This window comes from Lissotriton helveticus, chromosome 2_2 (genome assembly GCF_964261635.1).
Source record: "Lissotriton helveticus chromosome 2_2, aLisHel1.1, whole genome shotgun sequence".
Classification (NCBI taxonomy): Eukaryota; Metazoa; Chordata; class Amphibia; order Caudata; family Salamandridae; genus Lissotriton; species Lissotriton helveticus.
In genome coordinates this window covers 341,778,497-341,803,438 of record NC_136060.1, presented here as the reverse complement: position 1 = coordinate 341,803,438, position 24,942 = coordinate 341,778,497, and the positions used below count along the sequence as shown (strand labels likewise).

The 24,942-nt window shown below is 46.7% G+C and overlaps 1 protein-coding gene across 11 annotated transcripts in view; it reads right to left on the bottom strand.

Annotated features, from left to right (window-relative positions):
* Nucleotides 1–24,942, bottom strand: part of WFS1 (wolframin ER transmembrane glycoprotein) — a 351,956-nt gene that overhangs the window by 180,527 nt on the left and 146,487 nt on the right. For all 11 annotated transcript variants that reach the window (XR_013608353.1, XR_013608352.1, XR_013608354.1 and 8 more), the window contains one exon: nt 15,336–15,480. Coding sequence is in view for 8 of the 11 variants with exons in the window: in XM_078678499.1 (XP_078534625.1) it covers nt 15,336–15,480 (145 nt within the window). In the remaining 3 variants the exon portion in view is untranslated. The remainder of the gene's footprint in view (nt 1–15,335; nt 15,481–24,942) is intronic.

The following is a 24,942-nucleotide window of genomic DNA, read 5'->3' as shown; positions in this document are numbered from 1 at the left end:
TTACCATATTGATTTGCACTTAAGTGGTGGGCGAAAGTGCGCGATCTTAAACAGATTTTTTTTACATTATACGTTTGTGGAAGTCAACCATATAAATCAGCGTTTGTGAACACTATGGGAAGTCAGAACGAGATTAAGTGTGCCAAGAAAGTGATATCACTGCTAATGACTGGCGTGGGCGCACGGACACACGAGACCCGATAATCCGCTGTGGGCAGAGGCGGGAAAGCCTCTCGGGCAGACTAAACAAGTCAGGTCCCGGGCCGTGCTGTGATTGGCTGACGTCACGGGGTGTCCCGGGCCGGCAGCCAATCACAGCACGGCCCGGGAAATGACGTCACTGGGGTGTCCCGGGCCTGCAGCCAATCACAGCGCGGCCCGGGACACACGTCAACAAGGGGCGGGGCTTAAAAAAGACACAGAAACGCCCCCGAATCGCGTTTTCTCTGGAAAACGTGATTGACGGCCAATCTCTTCCAATGGCTAGCCTCCATTTATGGAGCTAGCCAATGAAAGACAAGGCGGGACTAAGCCCCACACTGTAAGAACATGAGATTTCTCCTGGGTGGAGCTAGGAGCTCCTGCCCAGGCGAAACCTAAAAAAAAACCATTAACGTGAGGTGAGGCAGTAAAAGAAATTCAAAGTTCAGATAAAAAGCAAATCAAAGAGCAACAGAAAGGGCTACAGTCTATGTTTAGGCCCACGCCTCTTTTCCAGTAAAATCCCTGAAGAGAGAACGGCATACGACCATATCAACTTAAAGACGGGATGGTTTAAAATATTAAGAGAAAGAGTATAGAAACTGACAGGTGATAATAATACACACAAAATAGAAACGGGGCTGTTGGGAAACTGCAGGAAAATACATAGATTTCAACGAAAGAGTCAGCTCAGGGTATGACTCCGAACACTCCACAGTCTGAACGAAGGCCATGACATGGGGTTATATAAATCTTGTACAAGAAAGATCAAGTACCCTTCTTTCTTTGGGCTATAATCTGATACATTGACTATATACAGGAGACTGTGACTGTAAACAGCAATGTTTTGAGATTGTAATTTTGCTTATGGCAAGAAAACATTACTATAGTATTTTGCTAGCTTTGGTGTATTTAAAGTGAGCCATAAAAGTGAACTCCTTGGCGCTCCCTCCGTCACCTCCTAGGTTTAGGGTCCGTTGCCATGCTGAGGACGCAGAGAGGTGTTAGCGTGTGTAGTACATTTCTTTACTCATGGAGTAATCCTCCTCTAGGGTTCTGCACCTGCTGCTCTATATAATCTTTCCAACACCTGGGGGTGTAGACAAGGGGTAGAGTGGGGATGTCCAGCTCCTCAAAGCAGTCATGAGGAGCTACAGTGGAGCTACAGATCCAGCAGCTCACGGGTGTGCTCGTCTCTACCCAAAAGTCTTCAGCTCTTTTGCTTTATCTTTTCTCTTGCAGCAGCCATGCTAGCAACCTGGAGGCCTCTGGCTCTAGAGCCTGGGCTCTAGCTTTTCTTTATATTCACCAGCTATGGGTGACAGTTCAGTCTCCCAGTACCGCGCTTCACGTCTGGGGACCAGAGAGACAGGCCCCATCCACCATAATCGACCTGAGCAGGCATCTTGCTTCCTGGGCTATACCCGGCCCCTAGCAGCACGTGTGCTTAATGCAAGCCAGTCTATACCTCGCATGGGCCAAAGGCTAACCATTCTACTAGATTGACTGCAAGCCCTGCCCAGATAAGCAAATAAATACTTCTTTTGTTATGGTAAGCTCCACCTTGTGTAACCATGCCTAACTGCCTCTTCACTCTTTCTTCTGCCATTTCTCATCTGTACCATCAACATTGAAACACATGTGTCCCCAATGCACTTGAACTCCACTATCTCACAGGAAATTTCCAATTTGATATCTTGTTCATAACAGAAACCTGGTTACACAAGCATTTAGACCCAGACGTCATCACAGTGATTCCACTAGGCTTTCTCATTCTTTTTTCTAAATTATTGTTATTACCAGAAAAAGAAAACATAACATCTGCTTCAGTGATCGTTACAGCATACATAGTATTTAGATCAACATACATAGATGCATTGGGAGCCAAAGAATTTAACACCCCCCCTACTGTCCTCCCTCCCACTAGGTGAGGGGTGCCCCGACCATAAACGCCTAGCGTAGGCCATCAACAACGTTTGCATTATAGTGTGGGCGGATCAATTCCATGCCCTCCAAATCCTCTCCCACTTGCGCGGGTATCCCCATCTCTGAAAGACTGTTGTTCAGCTTGCTGGCACCAGTCTAAATCGTTCTCCCAGGCTCGCACTGTTGGGGATGTCTTGGCGCGCCACACTCAGGCAATATTGCGCTTTGCCACTGCTCCCGCAAGGACCAACCAGGTGCAGGCCCATGTAGGCCAAACCACCTCACCCGACACCCCCATGATATGCCAGCTCGCATCTACCGGGACTTGCTCACCCACCACGGCTGCCATCAATGTATGAAAGAACATTCCTATTTCCCCTCAGCCTCTCATGCACTGCTCTGACATGCAATGGCCCATATGGTATTGCGAAGACCGTGAGTCGTATGATCGATGGAAAATGCGGAGCTGAATCAGCCTAAATCTGGCACGTACAGCATTCTCTCAGGGGCACTGCATCCCCTCCCTCCAATCCCCGTCTTCCAGGAGGCCCACATCCGATTCCCAAGCCGCCCGCAGGAGTCCCAGATAGGGGTATTCTTTATATGTAAGGGATATTGCCTTGTCAAGCATGGGGTCGAGGAGGAGTCTATCTTCAACTGGAGTGTACTACGGCAGCAGAGTCCCTTCTTTTAAATGGCAGTGTAGTGCGTGTCGTAACTGCAGGTATTGAAAGTGCTCAGTGGATTGCATCTGGAATTCCTCCTGTAAACTATCAAATATTATCATGTCCCCTTTTTTCCAGACGTCTCCCAGGAGTTCAATACCGATGTTACTTCAGCCACGGAAGCCCTTCAGGCGGGTAACCTCGCTCAAAAAATTTCCCCTCCAATAGGGGGGTCTGTTCAGTCAGCTGCTTCTCCCATCCAGTCATTTTAGTAGCCTTCCGCCAGGCCATGACCACGGTCTGCGTGTGGGGTGGGAGAGACGAAAACTTCAGTCTATCCCCATATAGAACAGTGAGGAAACTGCCCCTGCCCATAGCATGACGATCGGTCCGGTAGGCCAGTTCGTCAAGTGGTGAGAAGACCCATCCATTGACGTTTACCAGTTGTGACGCCCAGTAGTACTTCCTCATATCCGGAACCTCCATCATAGATCTCCCTCTGTAATTTCTTCAGAGCAATCCTGGGGCTCCCACCTCCCCATATTAGCACCCATTGTTCGGATTCCACTGCTCGAAAGAAAGCCTCAGAGATTGGAAACGGTGTGTTTTGTACGGCATACAGGAGACGCGGCAGGGCCATCATCTTAGGCTTTCTCATTCTTAGACTTGTCGCCTCCAGTGTGTGGGCAGAGGCCCAGTTGGCATTTCTAGAGACTTCATTAATCTTTTTGTATTTGATACTGGAACCTGCAACAGTACAGAATTCTTACTCTCAATCTCGGTGTTGGTCAACGAAAGCATGTTAAAGCTTCTGCCATAGCACTTCTTACAAACGTTTGCAACTAGAATACAGCGTTAGTAGATCCTACTTTGCAAACATATCCAATGCTGATCTTTCTGCTCACTCTATCCTGAGTTAGTCATTTGCCCCCTTTTGCCTCTAAAACCACTGTCCACATTGTTAACAGTTTTCACATTTCCTCAAGGCTTGCTGCATCCTATCTTTATAACAATCCCCCCTACCCCAACCACCTACCCCGCTTTAGCACTGAAACTCTATTTTATGCTGCTGATGACATTAATGCATTTTCAGCTGAGGAAAGGCCCCTTTAATTTCCCTAGAATACTCAGCGTCATTTGTACTGTATCCCATTCTATTCTACTAGTGGGCCATTTCTCATTCAGCATCAAAGATTTGCCTCTCTCCTGACTGACTTCCTCCTTAATAAGTAGATCTCAGGGAGTCAGAATGCTCTTCTTTCCATCTGCTTTCAAATCCAGTGGCTGTGGTGTCCCCCAGGGGTCCGCGATCAACCCTAATTTTTGACATCCACGTTGCTCCTTTGACAGCTCCTATCAGTTCCTTCCAACTTTCTTTCTATGCGTATGCAGATGACACTTAATTCATTTTTCATTTTGAGGGACCTTAGCAATTTTCTCATTTCACCTTTTTTAAAAGAGTGAGGCCATTTCAGCAAGGGCGTCAACCAAAGTCTTGTTTAAGTTGGTGGTCAGGAACTTTGTATCCCAACTACACGGTAAAAAGGTAAAAGAGCTGAGGTATAAGATTGATGCTAAATTGTACTGCTAGTACAAATAAGAGTAACTCGGCTCACTAGTAGTGAGTCCGTTCATAGCCAGAGGACATGTAATGTAATGTAATGTAAAAGGGCATTTCTATAGCGCTACTTTCACTCCAAGGAGTATCTTGGCGCTCTATCCAGCCTAGATGAAGGGGCTGGGGGGAAAGAAATGACCTGAGTACTGTACTACACACTACACTACACTAGTTCCCGACACGTCGCGTCAGACAGGGTGAAAATCCAAGTCTTCAAGGCTTTCCTAAAATGTGACTCTTGAGAGAGTGTACGTAGATGAGGTGGAAGTTTATTCCAGGCCTTGGAGCCCAATACAAAGAGTGATTTACCACCTTTTGTTGCCAGCCTAAATCGAGGGATTGTAAGCAGATTTTGGCTGGCAGATCTTAAGCAACGGGTAGGGTGGTATCTCTTAAAGCCATTGCATAAGTATTTTGGGCCCTGTTGATGGAAGGCTCTGAAAGTAATTATCAAGATTTTAAACAAAATTCTTTTCCCTATGGGCAGCCAATGAAGCAGCTTAAGTGCTGCTGAGGCTGAGGACCTGCGAGGCCAACGCAGCACAAGCCGAGCGGCTGCATGTTGGACCATTTGCAATTTATGGAGAACAGTTTTGTTGGCTCCAGCATATAACCCGTTGCAATAGTCCAACCTGGAGTTTATTAAAGCCACTGCTACTGTCTTCCTGGCCGACAGTGGGAGAAAATCAAAAAATTTCCTCAGAGCTTTTATTATCTGGAAACACGTTCCGGCCACTGTCACTGCTTGATTTTTGAAAGATAGTTGGTCATCAAATTTGATGCCTAGGTTACGGGCAGATGTAATGGTCTTGGGAGGTGTTTCCGCGTCCACTGGCCAGCATACTCCAGGGGAGAATAGGTTGTTTTTTCCGAACGGTAGGATTTCAGTCTTACCAGCATTACATTTCAAATGATTGTCAGTCATCCATTTGAATGTTGCTGCCAGACAATCCTTGAGATTTTCTTCAGCATTTGGTCGCTCCCCATCCAACACCAAAATGAGCTGGGTGTCGTCAGCGTATGAAATTGAACTGATCTGGAATGACGCAATCAGTTCTACTAGGGGCGCCATGTACAGGTTGAACAGTACTGGGCTTAAGCTCGAGCCCTGAGGAACCCCTGAGCTGACGACCTTTGCTTCAGATTGGTGTTGACCTAGCACTGTGACTTGACGTCTATTACTCAGAAAATTCGTCAGCCACGCTAGGACTTTCCCTCCTACGCCTGCGGCAGCCAAACGATCCACTAAGATGTTATGTGAGACCGTATCGAAGGCTGCCGACAGGTCGAGTAGAATTAAGACAGCTTTCATTCCCTGGTCCATAGCTGCTCGAAGGGTCTCTGCTGTGTAAAGCAGGGCTGTTTCTGTAGAGTGTTTTGAACGAAACCCTGACTGGTTGGGATGGAAGATATTATTCATCTCCAGGAAGTTTGTCAGTTGTATATTGACAAACTTTTCAGCCAGTTTAAACAGCATAGGCAACAGGGAAATGGGCCGTAGGTTGGAAAGGGTGGTGGGGTCGGCCAGTGCTTTTTTTTGGAGGGGCTTAACAGCCGCACACTTCCACTCGTTCGGAATATCAGCCGTGGTTAGAGACGAATTTATAATCCCATTTATTATGGGGTTAACCGTCTCTGCTAGAGTATGCAGGACCAGGGGGGGACAGGGGTCCAGAGGTGATCCGGATTTGATGGCTAAAATAGCCTTCAAGGTCTCCTCAGGAGAGACCAGTATGAAATCTTCCAGATATGTGGTAGGCCTTATCGCCTCTCTCTGTAAAGAGACAGTTGACGTGGTTGAAACCAAGGGAAAGGTTTTTACGATGGCCAGAATCTTATCTTCGAAGTAGTCAGATATCGCATCACAGAGATCCTGGGATGGCGGAATCTCCTGCGATAGAGCTGCTGGACTCATGAACTCCTTTACAATTTTAAAAATTGCTTTTTGTTCCTGACCTGCCTCAGTAACAGCCTGTAAATAGTGGGCCTTCTTAGCAGATTTTAACTCAGCATGATATTTTCGTCTGGCTGATTTATAGATGTTATGGGTAATATCATCATATTTTCTGCGCCACCTTCTTTCCAAGGTTCTTACCTCTCCCAATTCTAGTTTCAGGGCCGGTGAAAACCAGGGGGCACTCTTTTTGGTTTTAGTAGGTCTTAAGGTATTATTATTGATTGATTTTAGCATTACCCCTGCACTGGCAATCCAGTTACAAAAGATTTGGTTATCTGTAGAGGTATGACCGGATAAATTCGGTATACACATTTTCAATTTGGTTACAACATCCGGTCTGTTTGCTAATTCTTTCCAATTGGGAGTGTGTCTGGCTTGAAGTTTTGTTTTGTTTATTTCAAGAGGAGCAGTAGGTAGGGGGTTCAGAACAATATGAAACGGAATAAAAAAGTGATCAGTCCAAATCTGGGGAATGGGTTCTCCCACCCTCAATCTAGTAAAATTAGAACAGAAACAATCCAATAAGTGTCCTGCCTGATGTGTGGGTTCCCTATTAAGGAGCGTGAGTCCTAGAACTTCAATAGTATCCATGAAACTACTTACTCCAGATTCTTTAGGGGAGTCTAGGTGCAGATTTAAGTCGCCTAATATTGTAAATTGGGAAAATCTGAGAGTTAAATCACTCAGGACTTCACCCAGCGTATCCAGGAATTTTGAGGAAGGACCCGGAGGGCGATATATAAGAGCCCCCGAGAATGTGAGTGAGTCATGGATCCCTAGGGTAAAGGCCAGCGCTTCGGCTCCTTTTAAGTCCACAAGTTCTTGAGTGGAACATTTCAGAGACTTATGATGTATTATGGCGAGGCCTCCTCCTTTTATTTGTGGTCTATCCAGCCGTTGTATGAGGAAATTCTGTGGAATGGCTAGGGCTAGATCGGGGTTGCACCAGGGTTTTAACCAAGTTTCAGTGACCAAAAGTAAATCAAGATTGTTCTCTACGATGAGGTCATTGATATTTTGGGAGTTTTTAAATAAGGATCGCGCATTGATTAAGCCACCCCGTAGTACGGGTGTCTCTAAGGGTTTGTCCGGGGAGGACTCAGGGAACAGTGTAAGTTGACACTGACTACAACAAGCCGGCCCGACCCATGAGTCAGGATGTAATATGTCATGACAAGAAACATGGGGCCCTTTACAGGATAGCAAGAATTCCCTTGCCATACCTGGGAGTGATGATACCATGATTTAGCACAGAGTCCTCCGCCTCACCGCCTCCTTCCCGCCTCCTTTACGCTGACGGGCGCAGACGGGCAGGACTCTGGCTTGACTCAGGTGTGAGTCAGGCGCTCCCGCTGCGCGTCACCACTGCGCGACCAGTGAGAGGGTTAAATACAGGCTCACCTGCCTGTTCGTTTGAGCACTAGAGCGCTCAGCCCCAAGTCGCCTCGATATTTCCCTTCCAATATGGCGGCCAAGAACCACGAGCACTAAGAACTATTACAGTTTCTATCCGCTCCAAACAGCGGTGGGGTCACAATTATTGTGCAGGAGTGTGGGCAGGATATTACTAATTTAAAAACAGGGCTGAATAAAAAATACAACCAAAATATTTTAAACGCGGTAAATTTGTTAAAATGCGCTAATAATCCTGTTTCACGCTCGCATTAGGCGCTGGTACAAAGTTATGCGCAGCAAAGTTCAAATACAGCCTTTCCCTAGAGCGTTAATAGCACTCGATGTATATTATGCTATAGTTTCTGAAAATGCACATGTATGTTCTTGTTCTGGATACATTGGAAGCAGTGATAACATAAACACAAGTTTTAAAAAAAAAAAAAAGGATTGATGGATCTCAAATCCAGGTCCACAGTTTTTTGGGCTGGCTAATAATCCAGGATTTCATGATGTAGAGGGAGAAATGCATATGAAAGCGATCATATTAGTCAACAGATATGGCATCCTCAACCTGGAATTTTTTCCATTAAGAGCTGGATAATTAATATCTAATAAAGTACTGACACGCATCATTGTATAATCGGAGGGAGGTAGAGCAATATATTTACTATATTTATTTATAAAGCTTTATATAGTGCAAACATGACCCCGACGGGTATCAGATCGCTTTACAATTAGGATAGGTGGGGTATAGAAGTGGGAAAGGACAAACATTCCTTGAATATGCATAACACAAACAAGAACAGAGTGGATCACCATTAGGGTAGGACGGATACAGTACAGGGAGAAGAAACATTTGATACATAAATGAGCATAGAAGGTGTATGTTGGGATTCACGGGTGCGCACCAATCCAGTGGTCAATCAAGGGGCAGTAAATGAACAGTGGGGCCAGGGCTGTTTAAGGCAAAAACTTAGTCATTAGTATTTTTTTACTTCCTTTTTGAAGGAAGCAGTGGAAGAAATTCGCCAAACATCCGGTGGAAGAGAGCTCCAAATCTTCGGGGCACCACATGAGAAGGCTCTGTGACTCATTCTCATTTTGAGGAATAGCTGTGGTTTCAGGAGCAATGCACTTGCACTTCATGACTGTCTGCAACCTCCAGATAGTTCTAATTTTTTTGAGTCTTGAGATCTAGGGCTTTGTGGGACATGCAGGCTATCCTTAACTGTATTCTTGCTTCATATTGCAGCCAGTTTAGGGATTTGAGGGTTGGTGAGATGTGATTGTTTCTTTTTGTGCCCGTAATCAGTCTGGCTGAGACATTAATGGAGGCTCTTAGTGGGGCCAAGTTATATTTGAGAAGTCCACAGAGCGTGGAGCTACCATAGTCTAGCCTAGGCAGAACAAGAGCTTGTACCGCCATCTTGAAGTCCTCCTGTGGAAGTTCAGAACATTTGCCAACGGTTCCAGGAATAAATAGAAGAGTATCACTGATAGGGCAGACCCCTGTGGAACTCCCATAGAAATTGAGGAGGGCTGGGATTGATTCACCTTGACTCTGTGATCTGTAGTGGAGGAAGGAAGTGAACCATTGCCATACTGGACCTGAAAAGCCCATCCTGTGTTCTGGGATAGATAAGAGGTTGTCATGGTTAACAGTGTCAGAAGCTGAAGAAAGGTCAAGGATAATCAGGAGGCATGATTCATTTTGGCATAGCATTTTTAAAATGTTATCCATATTGTGAGTGAGAGCAAATTCTGTGCTGTGACCTCTCCGAAAACCAGATTGATATTGGTCCAGAAGTTGGAAATACTCCATGTGTGCACAAAGTTGCGTCTACATACATTTTTCAAGCAGTTTAGCCAGCGTGGGGATGTTAGAGATAGGATGGACGTTATTCAGATCGGAACTGTCTGCATTATGTTTTTAGGTCGAGGCTACCGTCCCTCAGCGAAGCTGGGGGCGGAGCCGAAGATTTAATGATTTCAACAGTGGGGCTTTATTTCACCTCTCTCTCCATTGGCTAGCTTCGTAAATAGAGGCTAGCCATTGGAAGAGATGTGTGTCAATTACTATTTTCCCCGCCTTGATGCGATCCGTGGGCGTTTCTGCCTCTTTTTTTAAGTCCCGCCCCTTTTTTGTCGTCATTCGGAGGTGGGCGTTTACTTCTTTTTTTTTTGCCGGCGCTTTTGTTTTGCCATTTCCCCCGACCGCCGCTGGAGAAACGTTGTGCTGCCCGCCCGCCCCCCGCCCCCCCCCTTCTCGTTGTGCTTGTTTTTTATTTTAATCAAATGTGATTGATTTTAAAACAACATATTTAGCTTTTACACTTGGCATTTAGTGAAAGATGAATGGGAAAATGCGAGCTTTATTCTCTGCAGGCGTTTTTACATGGACGGTTTATTTTTTGAGATCGATCTTTGACGACGACCAGTTTCCACGAGCTTCTTGGTTAGTAAAGTTGAAGAGGATTCTGGGTAAGAAAAGCAGTTGCAGATGGAAATACTGCCTGTCAGTCGTTCCAGCGGCACGCCTGTGAACCTCTGTGGTGTGCAGCGAGCGCTCACTACCCTGGCCTGACGTGCATCAAGTTGCCCGGTCCCAGCAGCCCCAGGGTCCCCGGGAGCGCCTCACATCTGCATGGGCCCCGCTGCATGAAGCGCTTTTCCTTCGTTAATTGTTTCTTGATTCTGCGTGTGATGAAGGCGGACTCCATGGCAACGGTGCTCAACGCTGGTATGTTCAACGAGCACACGCGCCGATGTCAGGCGCAACGATGGCAGCTAAAACAGGACACCACATCATTGTGGGAACGAAGAGGAGGCGAATTTATGGGGTCAAAAGCTTTATTCTGCAACAGCCCCTACACAACTATGCGGTTCGGACTCCAAGGTTCCTCTCATGACAGTTGGAACCGTTGGGGGTGACAGGGAATGGAATGTGGAGTGTTGGGGGACCAATGAGGGGGCAGGAATGACAACAGGGGTTCTCGCGCAGGAGAGCAATGGAACACTAGCTGCCGCGAGCCAGGTGCTGGCTCGCGGCATTAACCGTAAATACAACAACCAGCATGGCAGAGAGGCTTGTGTTTTTACAAGCAGTGCCATGAAATTCAAAATGCTATTTACAAAAGTCCAGGTTGGATGTTATAAAGTGACCTGCATCACGCTGTTTATTGGTAATGCCAACGCAGGCGCTCGCTGCCTTGCTGGTGCTGCTCCCCGCTTGATGAACCGGGAGCCTTGTAATAAGACAGCGTCTTCGTGTAGTGCGGTTAGGAGTGAATATAAACACGGAATGTTGCTTCCTAAAGCAGCCAGATAAACGCTGGAGGATGAAGCTATGTTTCTCTAGTTCCCTGTTGCATTGGAGGCAGACTGCGAGTGGCATTTTTAGGTCTGGCTAGGGGGAGCTTCTCGTTCATTCATTTAGCCTAATGGTGTGGTAATAAGAAGGGAAGTTGCAGGAAGGGCTCCGGGTCACGTGACAGGAAGTCCCGGAAGCCCGCATTTCACATACCGGGAAGTTTTCAGACGTAACAGTGCTTCCTTTCTGTATGTGTCAATCTGCTCCAAGCTCACGGTAGAAAGGGTACAGTTTTTACTGTCTCACACGAGAGCACTGTTTACATCTGTGCACTAACCTAGCGCTGGAAAAATCTGGTGTTTACAGCCTCCTTTTAATAAGCACATGATACAGTGTTTAACACCTCTCTGTTCTTAAACACTGGAGGTAAAATTTGAAGTGTTTCTTACGATACAAGAAGTGTAGTGTTTATTCATAGGTTGTCTGTACCAAGGTGTCCACTATCAGTACTATGCAGCTGAATACATCAATGCAATATGTATAATCTTGGTGCCTGGCTGTACCAAGAACATGGCGCGCACACACAACCTGTGGAACTGTGCAGTGTCTACGGTCTGTCTGCACTAAGCATATAATAAAACAAATGCAGTAGTATTGCCCCTTTGATTAGCTGCACCAAAGATTTTGGAAAATGTCATGTTTACAGCTTGCGTGTGTGTGTGCCCTAAACACATGATGCAATAATGCTATTTTCACAGCTTTTTTTCGTGATTGCACCGACAACATGGTTCCAATAGTGCTGTATTCACAACCCTTTACTTTGGCTGAGGCCACCAAGTCTTTCAGAAATTGTCATTTCTTTGCACACAGGTTTGTGTGTGTTTTTTGCGCATGCAAGCGGCAGCACTAAACACATGATGAAAATAGAGCAGTGATAAGTTAGTGTCTTTTATTCTTATACTGTTTATAGATATTTGATTATTTTTTGATGAATGTTTTGTATTCAGAATTTTGCAAGCATCTGTTCTTCCACAAAGAAATGGAGACAGCACAACAGTGGTTTTACATGGTGTTGCCTCGATTTTAGTCGGCTGTCGGGGTGTATTGCTGGTAGATTGGCCAGCACTTTTTAGTTTTTTCAGGCAAGGCCATTTCTGCTACCTTTTCATTTATGGGTGAACATACAAAGCCTTAAAGAGGGAACCTTAGGTGCAGTCACATGCAGGCACACATGCTAAATCTCATAGTTGTTCATCAAAAGTTATTGCTACAAACAAACTTGTATATTAGTCCGTTTACTGGCAATCCACCTATTTAAGATGTTACAAATACCCAAATGTAGCTGAAATATACGCAGAAGATACTATGAAATACAACATTGGGATCTTTAACTGGAATGAAACCCTTACAATGGTTGAGTGGATACAAATCTTATCAGAGGAAATGGAGCTTTGAAAGGCCACTGTGTATAGTGTTTACGGCACCCGTCTGTGGCATGAGGGCTTGGAATTTCTAGCAAGGCCTGAAGGTTGGGTTTGCTTTATGTAGGCTAATGGGGATAAGCTGATGAGCTAGTATTACCAATGCTGTTCTATTACTTTCACAAGGCCATGTGCAATCTAAAAGCTGGATGTAAATATTAGGCGGCACAAGAGGCGTGCCTTCTCGCGAGGAAGCAGGGCTAGTACTGAGCGTAACCAAGCGGGTTCCTTCTGCGTCACTTCCCATTCGCCCAAGTGTTGGTGGCGGCTTCCTGGACCCGGATGGTGACTGGCGGTAGTGCTGCAGCGGCGGTAGCGGCTACCACTGCCCCGCGCAGCCCCAGCGAGCCGGGAGCGCACAAGCACCGTGGGCCAGGCCGCGGTCGCCCCAGCAGTGCTGCGGGGAGGATGGCTGCTGTCAGGGGTCCTAGGGGCTCGGGCGGAGCCTCAGAAGGTGGCGGCGGATGGGGGCAAGCAACCCTGTTGGTGCGGGACGGCTGCCTACGCTCCGACGAAGAAGGGCTGTACAGCTTGAGCTACCACCCGGCACTCAACGCCATCCTAGCCGTCACCAGCCGGGGCAGTGTCAAAGTCATCGATGGCACCTCGGGAGCCTTGCTGCAGCAGGCCAAGGGCCTGAGTGGTGAGTTGGGGTTACTGGGGGGGCACCTATATCTGGCGGGTTATTTCTCCATAACCACTCCATCTGCCTTTCTCCCTTGTTAGATTCTGGTGGAAGGGGGTTCTGCCTCTTATGGTGGTCTCTCTCGCCAACCTCGCCACTTTCCCTCCTCCCCTCCAACTCACCCCAATCTTAAGTATCCTGTTACCCATCAGACACCTTGGGGACGTTGACAGCATCACTTGACAGACTCCTTTCCCCGACAGGATCGGTGTGTTGGAGCTGTCAATTCCTGTAGTAGGAGTGAAGTTGGGGACTGGATTTCGTGTTGGTCCACCTGTGATTTTTCATCCCACCAGTATCACATTTGCTCAGAAGTGGACTTGGGACACTTTGTTACCGCTCAACAAATCTCATGCATATGCAGTTATTCGAGGACCTGAGTATCTGTCCGGTGGATTATATGAACTTTTTATGTACATATAACCCACTCCATCGGGCTAAGTAAACATGAGAACACACATTTGCCTTACATATGGTGCTGCTTCGTCGACAAGGGAATCGGCTGCTTGGTTTTTGCGTCCACTTCCTAAATTGCTTATCTTGCTCGATAGATCAGCAGATTGACTAACATTTTAGTTTCAACTAGTATTGTTTTTGGGTGACCTTGCTGTGTGTGTGGGGGGGGGGGGGGCTCTGTGTGTGTAGGGCTCTGTGTGTGTGTGTGTGTGGGGCTCTGTGTGTGTGGGGCTCTGTGTGGATAGCGTTTTTTGTAGGTGGCTCTATGTGTAGGTGGCTCTGTCTGTGTGAGGGTGTCTCTCTGTAGGTGGCTGTGTATGTGTTGCTGGCTCTATGTGAATGACTCTGTGTGGGTGGCTCTGTGTGTGTGTGGCTCTGTGTGGGTGTAAATGCAATTTCATGCATATGCGAGCGATTAAGCTATTGGCAATGTAAATGACAATGCTATTTATTTATGATTTTAAAAATCATGAGCAATGCCAATAGCTCTACCTTTAATAATGCCGAGACCATTGCATTGTAAATGCTTGTTTTAGAATGGGGGAGATTTGCACTGCTTTTAGGTAATCTGGGATCGTGTCTTGCAACAGAGAGGCGTTGACAATCCTTTTCCATAGGGGGAGCACGGTATTCTTGATATTTATTTCTCTTTGAAGATGGGCGGTGGAAGTGGGTCGCTGCAGTGATTAGAAGGGTTGATCGCAAGCAGAGTGATGTATATATCTCTTTCGCTGAGGGGAGTAAAGGAGCTCCAAGAGGCGTTGTTCTTGGTACTCGCTCTGGAGGGAATGAGCCGCTCATGGTGAGCTGGAGGAGCAGCCCTACCAGAGGTTGAGAAAAAAGCCCTCTTTGAGTTCAGGTCGATACCGATACTTTTTGTTTGGTCAATGAAGAAGGTAGCCAATTCACCACATGAAGGAAGGCCATCACCAGTGTCAGAGCGGTTGAGTGTCTTGACCGATTGTTGTTTAACAATTTCAAGCAGTTTCTTGGGGGGGGGTTTGGCTTGATTGAGTTGGATTCTGAAGAAGTCAACCTTAGCAGTCTTGATTTTTTTGTTGTAAGAGTTCCTGACTGATCTAAGGTGAATTAGATGTTCAGTGGAGGGTAAGGATCTCCAGGATCTTTCAGCTACCTTTCGGTTACGACATTTCAAATTTAGGTTGTCGTTGAACCAGGGTTTGGAGATTTTGGAGGAGTCTTTGTTTTTTTTTTGCTGCCCCAGTAAAGACTGAAATCACCCCCATAAATATTGTTAATGTCAAATGGGTGTAAATATATTTAATGCACTTCTCGACAAATGACCTTCAAGATGGTATATGGCATTAACTCTATTGGTTTGAGAGGGGTTCAATTTGAGTTCAACCAGGAGGCACTGGAAAGTAGAATATCATTCTGACAGGACATGCTGTGTATCATGCCGACTTCACCTCTTTTTTTTTTACTTCACGACTAAGGAGGAATATAAAGTGGTCTATTGGAGACTAAGGCCCATCATTGTTTGTGAGGTTGCATCTAGCCAGGCTTCTCTCCAGATCAAAATGTAAAGGTATTTGTAGCTACTTGTAGGTGTGCAGTTGCGCAAGAGGCAATAGAGAAATATATTTACCAAAAATAACCTAACAAAATGTTGAACCATACCTCGTCTGTCTGCTAAACATCTTCGAAGCAGTTTGACAGCATCTCTCTTCCCTTGCTTTGCAGCCTGAATCAACCATCCAACAGCAATGCAGTTATTGACTTCCTCATCCTGTTCTTCTGCCAGCTTTAAATAGTATTTGGCAACCTATAAGAGAAGAGTTAAACTTTGTTTCTTAAATATCCCTCAAAGAAAAGACGTACTGACAGGAGGCATAACAGGTACACACTAAACCAGCAGCAATAACAACCTGTTCTACTTAGGTAGCCATTTCATACAAACTGCTGCATTAATAGTAGATAGTTTAGGAGAATAGGGTCAGTGTGTTGAGTGCATTTAATGTATTTTTTTTTCATTTTTCCTCTCTAGAAGTGGGTTTGTAAAATGGCCTGAATACACATCCTATAAAAACCTTCCGAGATCTACAAAAAGCACTTGAGAACAAATTATTGTTGTTGTTTGCTTATGCAGAATTTCAGATGTGGGAGCTGTGATGTAATCCGTGTGTAAACTGTAAGAAGTTTGTAGATTGGATGGGGGTGTATGACCCTTCCTATTCCCTGAATGGTGTGTCTGATGCAGTCCAATTTGTAAATGGGAAAGTACTGGCCTATCTCAGGTTTGCTGGATTCTTCCATTTGAGAGAGCGGAAGTGTCATCACTCGTTAAGAAAGTCAAACATGGAACCTTGTATTTTCTATGGAACCCTTTATTTTCTATGGAACCTTGTATTTTCGCATGCTTAGGACTCCTGAGGAGGGGTTCATGCTTGAAATATTTTACTTTGTTGCTTTCCACAGCAGTGAACGGATTGAGGTGCTGGCTTTCTTCTCTAGTTTTGTTGCGCTGTCTCAGTGGGTGAGCCACTGAAAGCTTGAGCCAGGTGGAGCCTAAAGCCTGGCACTGGCTCAGTTCGAGGTCCCATTGGAACCTCAAGCGCATAACGAGCCGAGTTTTCATACAGCTTCTGCTTCAGTGCTTAATTTGAGCAGGTGCTCAGTACCGGCACTTCTTTCACAGGGCCGGTGCTACAATTTCTGACCCTGCAGGTGGTGGTCTCAATGTTAATTATTCAAATTCAAAATAAAAAGAATAACATACATTGCATGGTGATAGGCTTGTAAATGTTCAAAGACAGGCCAGCATAGGCCTGTCCAGGCAGGCATGATTGTGTATCACCACGTTGGTGATGATGTCATCATGCCAATCACAAATCCAAGAAGTCATCGACAAACTATGTCTTGCATTCTATTCCCCGAGTCCGCTGCACCCTGCCACTGCCTGATCCTATGCCTCCCATTGGATAACTGTAGTTGGGGGCTGGCTCATGACGGAGTTGAGGCAAGAAAGCAGCAAGAGCGCATTTGGAACTTGGGAGTGAGGGTTCTTGAGGAAGAATAAACTAAAGTGTGGACTTTCCACTTGCTGTGTAGCCAGTGTAGACTATCCTGCAGCTGTGCATTGCTGCTATCCTCAATGTGCTTGATGCAGCTGTGGCCCACCACAACTTTTGTGTGCCATGGCGTCACCTGTTGAATCTGGGTGCTGCACCCCAGCATGGTAATTGCTGAGTGTGCGTGAGTCCAGGAGGCACCACAGCCATACTTGCCGGCATTGGCAGCCTTATGGCTGGGGACAATGCCTGTGCTGTAGCAGGCAGGGTCACAGCAAGCTGAGCAGTGGATGCCGTCGCCATCCCTGGACCTACTAATTACAGGCAGCACTAGCAGTGACATCACCTGCTGTGCTCGAGCAGCTACCTGTTCTGCAAATAACCCAGTTATACTGCACTGATTAATATATGCAAAAAAAGCATTTTCATTTGGTGTGCATTTTGCTTTTGCACCCGGTATAGGTAAGAAAATAAAACAGATGTCATCTTCCTCTTCTTTAGGAAAGACAACAAGAAAACACAGAGTTCAAAATAGCAGGGACATGTACAGGCTGATGACAGAGGTCACAGGCAGCAGCAGTGTCATAGATGAGAGAGAGCAGGAGTAATGAGGAGAAAGAAACAACAGGAGAGGAGAGAGATAAGACGGAGCTAAGTATAAGAAAAGGAGATAAAATCAGATTCAAAGAGAAAGCAGCCATGATGTAAAGAAGAGAGCATTAAGAGGAGAGAAGATCGAATGAAAGGATGTAGAGGACAGGACAGAGGGAAAAAAAGCAGACAAATGATAAAAGGGAGACACACCTAATCACTGCTAGAAGAGCGATTGTAAAGAGCCAAGAGAGGAGAGAGAGCAAAGCATGGATAAGAGTGAAGAGGAAAAGGGGCAGGGCTAGAATGAATAGAGGGCAAATCAGAAATACAGGGAATAAGGTAACACACCAGATGTGACAAAGATGATCGAAAACAATTAGAGAGGGGAGAGGATAGACTCTTAGAGCAAAGACTTAGGGGACATACAACAGATCATGGTTAGAAGATCAAGACTGAGGCAGTGAGAGTGTTGAAAGTGGGGCTCACCGGAGGTAGAAGTGAGCTGAGGCCTCCTTGGCAAAATTTTCAGCACCTGCAGTTCTTTTTTTTACAAATTAAGCACTGTTCTGCTTGTCACTCTCGCTCCACCCATTATGTGGCATTACGCCCATGAGTTGACAACTTTGGTATTGGGAAACCAGGTTTGAGTCTTGGCGCTGAGTTGACGACTTAGGAACTGGGTTGGCGTTGGCTCAACATCCCGTGATTCTGGACAAATCACTTAATCTGCCCATTCCTATAAATAATGAATGTGACCATGTGTAATGTAGCCGGTGCGCTAAATAATAACTGCAGAAAAATGCAGAGGTAAAAACAAAGCCTTAGCATAAGTAAAAGACAAATAGATACACATTGTCAGTCTGATTGCACAAAGTGAATCTAAATAACCTGGGTAAATCACAGCTTCCCCACCTAGATAGTGTGATCTTAGGGAAATATTCTATTTTACAAAAACGGTTTTCTTCATTATCGGGTAAAAAAGCACTTTCAAATAGGTCAGTTCAAAATACCACTTGCACAGAAACCTACTATGTTTAATTTAATATATAATGCTGTTGCTCTATAATAATCTGGGTCACGAACAAGGTTCACATTGCAACTGCCCTGCATCCTAGTTAACTAATAGTTCATGTTTAAAAACTATTAATAAGTACTTCTCAGTGCAGTACCATAACGTGACGTATAAACGTCAAAGCTTTCAGTGTTAAAGAAATGCACTTTTTCGGATTTTGAAGAGGCTTTATCATATTTTATGTGATGTTCGTTGTATGATTTACATAGCAAACATTTCCAGGGCTCGGCTCGTGGTCTAAGATCCGAGCCAGACACTTGCTGGACTCTCCCTGTTAATTTGTGGGCTTGCCCATCTCTAATAAGACCAATGCTAATTTTATAATTTTTCATACCTTCGACAAACTGTATCGAAGAGCAAATCAGGTCTGAGTTAGCAGTGTTAACTTAAGGATTTGGGGGGCCTTGAGTAAGACATTTTGTGGGACTGTTCAGAACTACTTTGAGTTTTATTACACATTTCACATCCGAGCCAGACACTTGCTCGACTCTCCCTGTTAATTTGTGGGCTTGCCCATCTCTAATAAGACCAATGCTAATTTTATAGTTTTTCATACCTTCGACAAACTGTATCGAAGAGCAAATCAGGTCTGAGTTAGTAGTGTTAACTTAAAGATTTTGGGGGCCTTGAGTAAGACATTTTGTGGGACTGTTCAGAACTACTTTGAGTTTTATTACACATTTCGCCCTAATTCAAGCCAGCATGATGCGACAAGTACTGGCTTACATGTTCAACTTTCAGAAATAGATTCTGACAAAAGCGCTGCAATATGTCTTGCACAGGAACTCAAAAATCCTTAAGATGACACTGGATAGAGAGCTATCGCCTCCGAGGGAAAGGTAGGTGGTAGAGAGAAAGGTTCAGATAGAGAAGAGAAACAGATAGGGTCAAAGAGACAGAAAGTTCCTCTTCTCAGTGAGCCTCTTGGAAGATAAGGGACTGGGCAACTGCCCACTTTCCACATGTGTCACATGGATTTGGACACACGGCTCATCTCCCTAAGGACTGCAACTTTTCCTTCCACCCTCACTAAGCACTGGTCAATTCAGTCCCGTTTATTCATGGATGCAGCAATAGTAGTGCTAGCTAAAGTTGTGGTTGCAGGTTATGTAGTCAATTATGGGAGCCTACTTGTGCATGTGTCTTTGATATTTGATATTTGAGGGTTATTTGTAGAGCGCAACGTTCGCTCCGGAGGGAGCATCTTGGCGCTAGAAAACCTAAATGAACCAGTCCAGGGGGTTAGATGGAAGCTTTGGAGTAATCGTCGGGAAGATTAAAAATCCATGTTTTTAGAAGCTTTCTAAAGGGTTTTTCCTGGGTTTGTTGTCTGAGAGTTTTAGGCAGTTTGTTCCAGGCTTTAGATGCAAGGAAGCTGAGGGTCTTCTCACCCTTCGTTTTCAGATTGTATTTAGGGAGAAAGATGAGGTTGTCATCGGTTGAACGAAGGTGACGGCTGGGCGCGTAGTGGGGAAAACGCCTGGTGAGGTATTTGGGGCCTGTTTTGTTATAGGCGCGGAAGGCTATAATCAGGATTTTAAAGAGAATCCTTTTGTGAAGGGGGAGCCAGTGAAGTGAATGGAGCGCTGCAGAGATGGAGGATCTGCGGGGTAAGCCCAGGACGAGACGGGCAGCTGTGTGAAGTACACTCTGCAATTTAAGGAGGGTGCTCTTTTTGACTCCTGCAAGCATGCCGTTGCAGTAATCCAGTCGCGAGATTATGAGTGCGACTGTCACCGTCTTTCTGGCATTGATGGGGAGAAAGTCGAAGAACTTTGAGGGATCTGATCGTTCCGAAGCATTTGCCTGCGATGGTTCTGGCATGCTGGTCAAAGGAGAGTTCAGAGTCGAAGATTACGCCGAGGTTCCTGGCTGACGACACCGTCTGGGGGGGGGCAACAGAATTATCTGGCCACCATAGTGCTGGACAGAAAGAGATATTTGTGCCAATCGGGAGGATCTCTGTTTTGCTTGAGTTGCATTTCAGGTGGTTATTGTCCATCCATCGGAATACTTCGGTCAGGCAGTGTTTAAGGTTGAGTTCAGCGTTGGTAGATAGTTTGTCAAGTGGCACAATGAGTTGTGTATCATCGGCATACGAAGTGACAGGTATGCCGAATGATTCTATCAGATTGAGGAGGGGAATGAGGTATACATTAAAAAGGAGGGGGCTAAGGATGGAACCTTGCGGGACACCTGAGGGGACAAGTTTGTTTTTGGAGTGGAATGGGCCCAGCGTGACGGTTTGGGAACGGTCCGAGAGAAAAGACGTAATCCAGGATAGGGCAGTGTCGGAGATGCCAATGTCCCTGAGTCTACTAATGAGAATGGTGTGGGAGACGGTGTCAAACGCCGCCGTTAGGTCGAGAAGGATTAGGATGCAATTCTTTCTCTGATCTTGTAGAGTTTTTATGGTGTCGGACAGTTCAATGAGAGCGGTTTCTGTCGAGTGTTTGGGGCGGAATCCGGATTGTTGGGGATGGAGAAGGTTGTTATCATCCAGGTAGCGTTTCAGCTCGTTATGGACTAGGTGTTCCGTAATTTTACCCAAGGCCGGGAGTAGCGTAATTGGGCGGAAGTTGGTGAGATCCGTCAAGGGTTTATTTGCTTTCTTCATAAGGGGTTTGACGATCCCTTTTTTCCAACGGTTGGGTACTGATCCTGAGCTAAGCGAGGAGTTGATTAGGCTGTTGATGGTCGGGTTGACCTCATCAATAAGTTGATGGAGTATCATGGGGGGACAAGGGTCAGACGGGGCACCAGATTTGCAGGACAGGATGGCTTTTTTCGACTGCTCAAGAGTGACAGGGGAGAAATGACTTAGTGCAGGGCCTGGGGGGACCAGTGAAGGGGACACTGGGGGGGCAATGGGGAGGGGGGGGAAATTGATTTGGAGCGAGGCAATCTTTTCCTCGAAGTAATCAGAAATTTGATCGCAAAATATCTGGGAAGGGGGAATTTCAGGCTGGAGTACCATTGGATGCGTGAATGATTTAACAATCGAAAACAGAACTTTTGGTTTTTGGCCTGCGTTTTTTATGGCATTGACATAGTGGTTTTTTTTTTGCCAGTTTGATTTCCGAAAGGTAGTTTTTCCTTATTGCAATATAGGAGGAGCGGTTAGTAGCCTTGTATGTCTTCCGCCATTTTCTTTCTGCCTTTTTACATAGCAGATGCGCTTTTGCAAGGTCTGGTGTGAACCAGGGGGCGTTAATTTTAGTTTTGGTTTTGCGCCGGGAAGTGCAGGGGCGTGAAGGCGGGATTCTGGATTTAATTTCTTGAGTGATCCAGTTTTGGAAAAGATCGGCATCAGTGTCGACATTGCCGGAGAGAGTGGGAACTTGAGTTAGCATTGAAGGATTAAGAGCAATGTTATCCTGGACCTTTTTCCAATTGATATGATTATCGGGGTTGAAGGCAGCTTTGTCACGATTGGGTAGGTTTTTGTTCAGGATATGGAATGGGATCAGGGAGTGATCAGACCAAATCTGGGGCAGAGGGGAAAGGGTGATCAAGGAAGGGGAATTAGAGCAGACTCCATCAAGGATATGACCTAGAGAGTGGGTGGGTAAGGTGATGAGTTGCCTAAAGTTGAACATCTCGAGGGTTTGTAAGAAATTGATGGTATGAGTATCTGTTTTTGATTCTAGATGAAGGTTAAAATCACCAAGGAAGGTGAAGAAAGGGTATCTAAGGGAGAGTTGTCCTAAGGAATCGTACAGAGAGTCGAGAAACTCAGATGCATTGCCAGGTGGGCGGTAGATAAGTCCGCCAGAGAACGAAGTGTGTTCGTTCAATTTTATGGAGAAACCTAGTCCTTCAGTCTTTTTCAAAGGCTCTAGACTAAAGGTGTGGCAGTGGAAGGAATCTTTAAGGATAATTGCGACACCTCCGCCTCGGCCCTTGGCTCTATCTTCCCGAAAGAGGGAGTAGCCCAGGGGAAGAGCAACAGCGATATCAGGGTTACTGTCTGCTGTAAGCCATGTCTCAGTTATCATGAGGCAGTCGAGGTCGGACTCCAAGATGTGGTCGTGTATGTCTTGGTTGTGCTTGCACATGGAGCGAGCGTTGATCAGGCCACCTTTGAAGGAGGGTGGAGGGGCCTGAAGTAAATTGGCTGATGGGACAGCAGAGTGGAGCTCAGCGGACCAGTGGCAGAGTTTGCAACTGAGAAGGCCTGAAAGTGCGGTTGGGTCAAGTATGCATGGACAATGCCTAGAGGGCCGTAGTTGAAGAAGATCGCTAGGTTGGTAGGAGATGCGGGAAGTGAGTTGGGCAGAGTTTCCTGCGCCTGACGCGGCCTTGGCGCGGACGGGCGCAGAAGGGCTTGCCTTAGGCGTGCCTTCGGCGCGCAAACGGCGCTCCCGCTGCGCTCGTCCGCTGCGCGTCCTATGCATGCACATTTGTAGGGCGGGGGAGGGGGCGTGGCCTCCAAGGGGGCGGAGTCAGCGCGCACGCCGCTGGTGATGGCGGCAGCAGGCAAGGACCTGAGAAAGCGCGAGCAGCTTTTGGATCAGCTGAGCGCTAAGGTAAGAGCGAGCGCTGAGTTGTGCTTCGTTATTTAAAAGCAAGTTAAAAGTGACACCACACAAGAGATAGGGTGCAGTGAAATGAACAATTTTTAAAAATAACAACAGAGTACCTCCAGCCCCGGCTTTCCGCCTCAAGGCTGGGTCAAGGTTTGCTGGTGGCCGCTAGGAATCAGCTGGTTAAGTAGGGCGGGGGAGGGGGCGTGGCCGCCAAGGGGGCGGAGTCAGCGCGCACGCCGCTGGTGATGGCGGCAGCAGGCAAGGACCTGAGAAAGCGCGAGCAGCTTTTGGATCAGCTGAGCGCTAAGGTAAGAGCGAGCGCTGAGTTGTGCTTCGTTATTTAAAAGCAAGTTAAAAGTGACACCACACAAGAGATAGGGTGCAGTGAAATGAACAATTTTTAAAAATAACAACAGAGTACCTCCAGCCCCGGCTTTCCGCCTCAAGGCTGGGTCAAGGTTTGCTGGTGGCCGCTAGGAATCAGCGGGTTAAGTAGGGCGGGGGAGGGGGCGTGGCCGCCAAGGGGGCGGAGTCAGCGCGCACGCCGCTGGTGATGGCGGCAGCAGGCAAGGACCTGAGAAAGCGCGAGCAGCTTTTGGATCAGCTGAGCGCTAAGGTAAGAGCGAGCGCTGAGTTGTGCTTCGTTATTTAAAAGCAAGTTAAAAGTGACACCACACAAGAGATAGGGTGCAGTGAAATGAACAATTTTTAAAAATAACAACAGAGTACCTCCAGCCCCGGCTTTCCGCCTCAAGGCTGGGTCAAGGTTTGCTGGTGGCCGCTAGGAATCAGCGGGTTAAGTAGGGCGGGGGAGGGGGCGTGGCCGCCAAGGGGGCGGAGTCAGCGCGCACGCCGCTGGTGATGGCGGCAGCAGGCAAGGACCTGAGAAAGCGCGAGCAGCTTTTGGATCAGCTGAGCACTAAGGTAAGAGCGAGCGCTGAGTTGTGCTTCGTTATTTAAAAGCAAATTAAAAGTGACACCACACAAGAGATAGGGTGCAGTGAAATGAACAATTTTTAAAAATAACAACAGAGTACCTCCAGCCCCGGCTTTCCGCCTCAAGGCTGGGTCAAGGTTTGCTGGTGGCCGCTAGGAATCAGCGGGTTAAGTAGGGCGGGGGAGGGGGCGTGGCCGCCAAGGGGGCGGAGTCAGCGCGCACGCCGCTGGTGATGGCGGCAGCAGGCAAGGATCTGAGAAAGCGCGAGCAGCTTTTGGATCAGCTGAGCGCTAAGGTAAGAGCGAGCGCTGAGTTGTGCTTCGTTATTTAAAAGCAAGTTAAAAGTGACACCACACAAGAGATAGGGTGCAGTGAAATGAACAATTTTTAAAAATAACAACAGAGTACCTCCAGCCCCGGCTTTCCGCCTCAAGGCTGGGTCAAGGTTTGCTGGTGGCCGCTAGGAATCAGCTGGTTAAGTAGGGCGGGGGAGGGGGCGTGGCCACCAAGGGGGCGGAGTCAGCGCGCACGCCGCTGGTGATGGCGGCAGCAGGCAAGGACCTGAGAAAGCGCGAGCAGCTTTTGGATCAGCTGAGCGCTAAGGTAAGAGCGAGCGCTGAGTTGTGCTTCGTTATTTAAAAGCAAGTTAAAAGTGACACCACACAAGAGATAGGGTGCAGTGAAATGAACAATTTTTAAAAATAACAACAGAGTACCTCCAGCCCCGGCTTTCCGCCTCAAGGCTGGGTCAAGGTTTGTGTATGTTTTTACCAGTTCCCTCCAAGCACACCGCTTAGTGGAGGCAATTACGAGCAGGTTTGTTGGTGATGCTCCACCACTACCCTGGTTAGCCCATCCTGGGCGCCGGGGGCTTGGGAGGTGCCTTATCATAACCGGCGGACCCTCTCCACTGCTCTAGTTAGAAATGATCCCCCATAAGTTATTAAGAGGAGGACGAGGAGCCTTGCCAAGAATCTGGACAGCAACAAGACACTGGAGGCAAGCTGAGCAGAAGTCTTATAATATATAAACATTCAATGATTTAGGGTGGAGAATGTACAGTATGTACTATTTCTGGTGTTCG